At 43.5% G+C, this 6,792-nt stretch overlaps 1 protein-coding gene across 1 annotated transcript; it reads left to right on the top strand.

The window, feature by feature from the left end:
* Positions 1-328: 328 nt before the first annotated feature.
* LOC135533146 (RING finger protein 222-like) lies at positions 329-1,852 on the top strand. Its single transcript, XM_064960555.1, has one exon. It carries the CDS (start codon positions 593-595, stop codon positions 1,268-1,270), a length of 678 nt encoding a protein of 225 aa, XP_064816627.1. The 5' UTR covers positions 329-592; the 3' UTR covers positions 1,271-1,852.
* Positions 1,853-6,792: the final 4,940 nt, after the last annotated feature.

Here is a 6,792-nt window from a genome sequence, read left to right on the forward strand (position 1 = left end):
GAACTGTGTTATTTTGTACACAGTATTTGCAGCATACTGCAATTATACTCACTCTAATGGCAGTTATACTGTAATCTTTTCCGTAAGGGTGCGCACCAATATAAAATTAATTACAAGGCATTTCTATGAAGTCAACCTCAATAACACATAGTTGATCTGTTCTGTGGGTCAGACTGCGTGGTTTGGAGAATGGTGGGACATGGCTGTCACTGGAATTACATTTGCAGTGTTCTTTCTCAAACATTCCACATCCTGTTTGGCTGATTTTGTCACTCAGGGGAAACTGAACGCACCAGAAGAGCAGCGAGTCACACAGGTGTAGCCTATGGGTATAGATGACAGCCCTCCCTGAGACGGAGACACTGCCCTGTACGGGAGGAGTGGCACGTGTTTTGTTTCACTCAGCCAGTGCAACAGGCTTTCAGGGAGATGGGTTCGGGATCTTAACCTAATGAAATCAGCTTTATTCTCGCTGTTGGAGCTATAGTCAAATCCCGTGGTGTCGCGCACAGCTGTTATTAGGATTTTTGGAGATTCCATGGTGCACCAGCGGTGTGGATAGCACTGCCAGGCAGCGCGTAAAGGCTCCAGGATGACACCATTAGACGGACATCAAGCGGAGGACCGGGACTCGCAGAGCCAGGAGGACTCAGAGTGTCCCGTGTGTTATGAAAGGCTCTCTGGCACGGAGAGGACCCTGAGCTGCGGACACGTTTTCTGCCACGACTGTCTGGTCAAAACCTTGGTCAGTATCAACAGGGACGGCGTCATCAGAGACACCATCATCTGTCCCGTCTGCCGACACCTGACTTTCATCAAGAAGCAACAGGAGGTTGGGGTTCCTCTCGAGGAAGCAGGCGGGCAGACCTTGAAGGTTCCTGCCCCTCCACCAGCACCTGGTTACCCACAGCATCACCATGAAGCACGACGCGCGTCAGGGCATAGTAGCTCACCGTCTGATTCAAGTGGACTGAGCTGGATTGTGAGACGTTTTAGGTGTATTTCAGAGAGATTCAGGAGTCGACGGATACTGTCACTGATCACTCCCGACCACAGAAACTCTCAGATTTTCATCATCAGTGCCCAGGGCCGCCCCATGGCCGATGAAGATGCGGTTAGCCTGGACACTATCCCTGTTGTTCTCCAACCCAACCGCAGGAGACGGCGCGTCAAGATTTGTACAACAGCACGTTGCTTGGTCGTTCTGCTTGTGATATTCACATTGATGGCAATGGTAGCTGCCACACTTCCTTGGATTATATTGGCATAGCCCACAAAGACAGAGCCATATGGCTCTAGCATATGCATGGTGCGTCATTGCGCACTGCTTGACCGTCATTTCGCACTATTTCTTGTTATTGTATGGTCTAATTTTCTCTTCACTCATGCTCTCATGAAGACAATTTATTGCACTTAATTAACTGAAACGTGTCACTTTGTCCATTCTGTCAATATATATATATATTGTAGTGCCATAGAGTTTGAACTTGTCCAGTGTGTTCCTTGTATTCCTGTTTGTACTCAATGCCATGGACAGGATGTAATTCAGTCACTGAAGGAAACAGGGCTGGTTCAGTCAGTGTCTGCAAATGAAGTGATCGTTTATGAACTGAGAGGAAAAGGCATTGTCTTATTTCCTACATGTATTACACTTTATGATGGTGGTCTGGTTGATAATGGTTGAAATATTGGTCCTAAGATCAAAAGAAAAAGAGGCCCCTGTGAACATGCCTCCATATTCACCCCATTACCATATAGGTCTACAACTACCGATGCTCACCACATAACTGCCCCATATGTTGTTGGCAACAAGTCCTGAATAAAGAATGGCGAGGGTTGCAAACCCAGCACCTCTCATGGAGACCATTGTTGTGTGTTTCTGGTTGTAAGTTGTTTTTACTTGTTTAATGAGAACTTCAGTGACATTTACAAGTACAGGCTACAGTTACTTCATTAGAAGGACTAGATAACAACACATATCATGTGCCAAAGTATTTTTTATGTCCTACCGGCACATGGTACATTCTGACAATGCAAACAGAGAAAGGGAGACAGAAAGAGAGACTGACACAGAGACACATGAGAGGCACCGAGACAGAAAGAGACACCAAGACTCAGAGAGAAAGTGCACTATCAAATGCCTTCAGTATCCTCGGCAAATAATTCATGTGAGTCCCTGGCAGGTTGAAGGAGCAAGACCGACTTGCAGGTAAAGATGAGCATGGGTCGGGGATTGATTGCTGTAAAGAGAGACTTGAGGCACGGGAACACTGAGGGGTTGTCTTACCACTGACACCACGTAGAGGCCCTGCTATACCAACACCAGGGAGAGAGAGTTAGCTCTGCTTTCTCTATTGTGAAGGGAACAATGTCTACAGTTTATAATGGACAAGGAATGTACCGTATTGGAGGATCTGATACAGGGCCAATATAGTTGTGTAGGCTACATGGTGAACATGAGAGGTGTTGCAGAGTCATATAACCTGTATATATATATATATATATACCATATACAGTATATATATACCATATACAGTATATATATATATGGTATATATATTTACATATATGTTCTGTTTCTAGAGTTCTAGTCTGTATGTTGGGTCACTAAGTGAATGTACGTGAATACATGAGTTGTAGTTTTTACTAGTTTACTACCACTGTATGAGAGCAACTTACCGCAGAGTGTTACAGAGCAACTTAATGTAAAGTGTTACAGAACAACTTAATGTAAAGTGTTACAGAACACCTTACCGCAGAGTGTTACAGAGCAACTTACCGTAGAGTGTTACAGAGCAACTTACCGTAGAGTGTTACAGAACAACTTACTGTAGAGTGTTACAGAGCAACTTACCGTAGAGTGTTACAGAACAACTTACCGTAGAGTGTTACAGAACAACTTACCGTAGAGTGTTACAGAACAACTTACCGTAGAGTGTTACAGAGCAACTTACCGAAGAGTGTTACAGAGCAACTTACCGTAGAGTGTTACAGAACAACTTAATGGAAAGTGTTACAGAGCAACTTAATGGTGAGTGTTACAGAACAACTTACCGTAGAGTGTTACAGAACAACTTACCGTAGAGTGTTACAGAGCAACTTAATGGTGAGTGTTACAGAGCAACTTACCGTAGAGTGTTACAGAGCAACTTAATGGTAAGTGTTACAGAGCAACTTACCGTAGAGTGTTACAGAACAACTTACCGTAGAGTGTTACAGAACAACTTACTGTAGAGTGTTACAGAGCAACTTAATGGTAAGTGTTACAGAGCAACTTACCGTAGAGTGTTACAGAACAACTTAATGGAAAGTGTTACAGAGCAACTTAATGGTGAGTGTTACAGAACAACTTACCGTAGAGTGTTACAGAACAACTTACCGTAGAGTGTTACAGAGCAACTTAATGGTGAGTGTTACAGAGCAACTTACCGTAGAGTGTTACAGAGCAACTTAATGGTAAGTGTTACAGAGCAACTTACCGTAGAGTGTTACAGAACAACTTACCGTAGAGTGTTACAGAACAACTTACTGTAGAGTGTTACAGAGCAACTTACCGTAGAGTGTTACAGAGCAACTTACCGTAGAGTGTTACAGAACAACTTACTGTAGAGTGTTACAGAACAACTTACCGTAGAGTGTTACAGAACAACTTACCGTAGAGTGTTACAGAACAACTTACTGTAGAGTGTTACAGAGCAACTTAATGGAAAGTGTTACAGAGCAACTTAATGGAAAGTGTTACAGAACAACTTACCGTAGAGTGTTACAGAACAACTTAATGGAAAGTGTTGAGAGCAACTTAATGGTAAGTGTTACAGAACAACTTAATGGAAAGTGTTGAGAGCAACTTACAGTAACATGTTAACTAGTTTATTATGTAAGGAACAAGGTTTCTGGAATGTGCTTTATCAACGTCTCCATCCTACATGTGTCCTCTCTTTCCTCTGCTTGTCTAGTTGTTCCTGTTTAACTGGTTGGTTAGCAACCAACCAACCGCCTCAGCTGTGCTGGATCCTCCCTCCGTTCTTTCTTCCCAGTGAGAGGGAGGAGGGAGATGGGAAGGGGAGGGGGAGGGAGGGAGAGGGGAGGGTGGGTAGAGAAGTGTAATAATGAATTTTAGTTAATGACTCAGCATAATTGAGTAATAAAACCTATTCTTACTGTGAGACTGGATGAGTGATATTCTATTACAGACTCTTAATTAATGTTCTTGTGTGAGAAATTAAATGATGTGGCATATCAAAATCAATTCTCAAAGTTCTACCATAAATCCACAATGAATTAATGAGCATAAAACTATAAAACATATTTTCAAACATTTTGAACATAGAGAACAATATAAATTAAATAGACTCTCTCAGATACAACTGGTGGAAAGTCTCTCTCTCTCTCTGATACCACTGGTTATACTGGTGGAAAGTCTCTCTCTCTCTGATACCACTGGTTATACTGGTGGAAAGTCTCTCTCTCTCTGATACCACTGGTTATACTGGTGGAAAGTCTCTCACTCTCTCTGATACCACTGGTTATACTGGTGGAAAGTCTCTCTCTCTCTCTCTGATACCACTGGTTATGCTGGTGGAAAGTATCTCTCTCTGATACCACTGGTTATACTGGTGGAAAGTCTCTCTCTCTCTCTGATACCACTGGTTATACTGGTGGAAAGTCTCTCTCTCTCTCTCTGATACCACTGGTTATACTGGTGGAAAGTCTCTCTCTCTCTGATACCACTGGTTATACTGGTGGAAAGTCTCTCTCTCTCTCTGATACCACTGGTTATACTGGTGGAAAGTCTCTCTCTCTCTGATACCACTGGTTATACTGGTGGAAAGTCTCTCTCTCTCTGATACCACTGGTTATACTGGTGGAAAGTCTCTCTCTCTCTGATACCACTGGTTATACTGGTGGAAAGTCTCTCTCTCTCTCTGATACCACTGGTTATACTGGTGGAAAGTCTCTCTCTGATACCACTGGTTATACTGGTGGAAAGTCTCTCTCTCTCTGATACCACTGGTTATACTGGTGGAAAGTCTCTCTCTCTCTCTCTCTGATACCACTGGTTATACTGGTGGAAAGTCTCTCTCTCTCTGATACCACTGGTTATACTGGTGGAAAGTCTCTCTCTCTCTGATACCACTGGTTATACTGGTGGAAAGTCTCTCTCTCTGATACCACTGGTTATACTGGTGGAAAGTCTCTCTCTCTGATACCACTGGTTATACTGGTGGAAAGTCTCTCTCTGATACCACTGGTTATACTGGTGGAAAGTCTCTCTCTCTGATACCACTGGTTATACTGGTGGAAAGTCTCTCTCTCTGATACCACTGGTTATACTGGTGGAAAGTCTCTCTCTCTCTGATACCACTGGTTATACTGGTGGAAAGTCTCTCTCTCTCTGATACCACTGGTTATACTGGTGGAAAGTCTCTCTCTCTCTGATACCACTGGTTATACTGGTGGAAAGTCTCTCTCTCTCTGATACCACTGGTTATACTGGTGGAAAGTCTCTCTCTCTGATACCACTGGTTATACTGGTGGAAAGTCTCTCTCTCTCTCTGATACCACTGGTTATACTGGTGGAAAGTCTCTCTCTCTGATACCACTGGTTATACTGGTGGAAAGTCTCTCTCTCTCTCTGATACCACTGGTTATACTGGTGGAAAGTCTCTCTCTCTGATACCACTGGTTATACTGGTGGAAAGTCTCTCTCTCTCAGATACCACTGGTTATACTGGTGGAAAGTCTCTCTCTCTCTGATACCACTGGTTATACTGGTGGAAAGTTCCTCTCAGTATTTACTCAGGCACGCCCTCTTGAGAAACTGGTTACCTGTGATCTCATTGACCAGCCGGCTCATTATCTGGAGCCTGGGGACCAGGTTACCTGTGATCTCATTTAACCTTTATTTAACGAGGCAAGTCAGTTAAGAACAAATTCTTATTCTTACAATGACTGCCTACACCGGCCAAACCCGGACGACGCCGCTGGGCCAATTGTGCCACGCCATACGGGACTCCCAATCACACCCGGATGTGATATAGCCTGGAAAATATCAGGGTCTTTTCCGATATTGTCACTGTGATGATCTAGGATCAGTTTTTGTTTTATATCATAACTAATAAGATTGCATGGACAAGGAGGATCTGATCCGAGATCAGCACTACTACTCTAAATACGGCTCCTGGAAAACGGCTGTTAGGAAGAAAAGAGACCACATGATGGTGGTGTACTGACATAGAAACCACATGATGGTGGTGTACTGACACATAGAAACCACATGATGGTGGTGTACTGACATAGAAACCACATGATGGTGGTGTACTGACATAGAAACATCATGATGGTGGTGTACTGACATAGAAACCACATGATGGTGGTGTACTGACATAGAAACATCATGATGGTGGTGTACTGACACATAGAAACCACATGATGGTGGTGTACTGACACATAGAAACCACATGATGGTGGTGTACTGACACATAGAAACCACATGATGGTGGTGTACTGACATAGAAACCACATGATGGTGGTGTACTGACATAGAAACCACATGATGGTGGTGTACTGACATAGAAACCACATGATGGTGGTGTACTGACACATAGAAACCACATGATGGTGGTGTACTGACATAGAAACCACATAGAAACCACATGATGGTGGTGTACTGACATAGAAACCACATGATGGTGGTGTACTGACATAGAAACCACATGATGGTGGTGTACTGACACATAGAAACCACATGATGGTGGTGTACTGACACATAGAAACCACATGATGGTGGTG

This window comes from Oncorhynchus masou, unplaced genomic scaffold (genome assembly GCF_036934945.1).
Source record: "Oncorhynchus masou masou isolate Uvic2021 unplaced genomic scaffold, UVic_Omas_1.1 unplaced_scaffold_2245, whole genome shotgun sequence".
Taxonomy (NCBI): domain Eukaryota; kingdom Metazoa; phylum Chordata; class Actinopteri; order Salmoniformes; family Salmonidae; genus Oncorhynchus; species Oncorhynchus masou.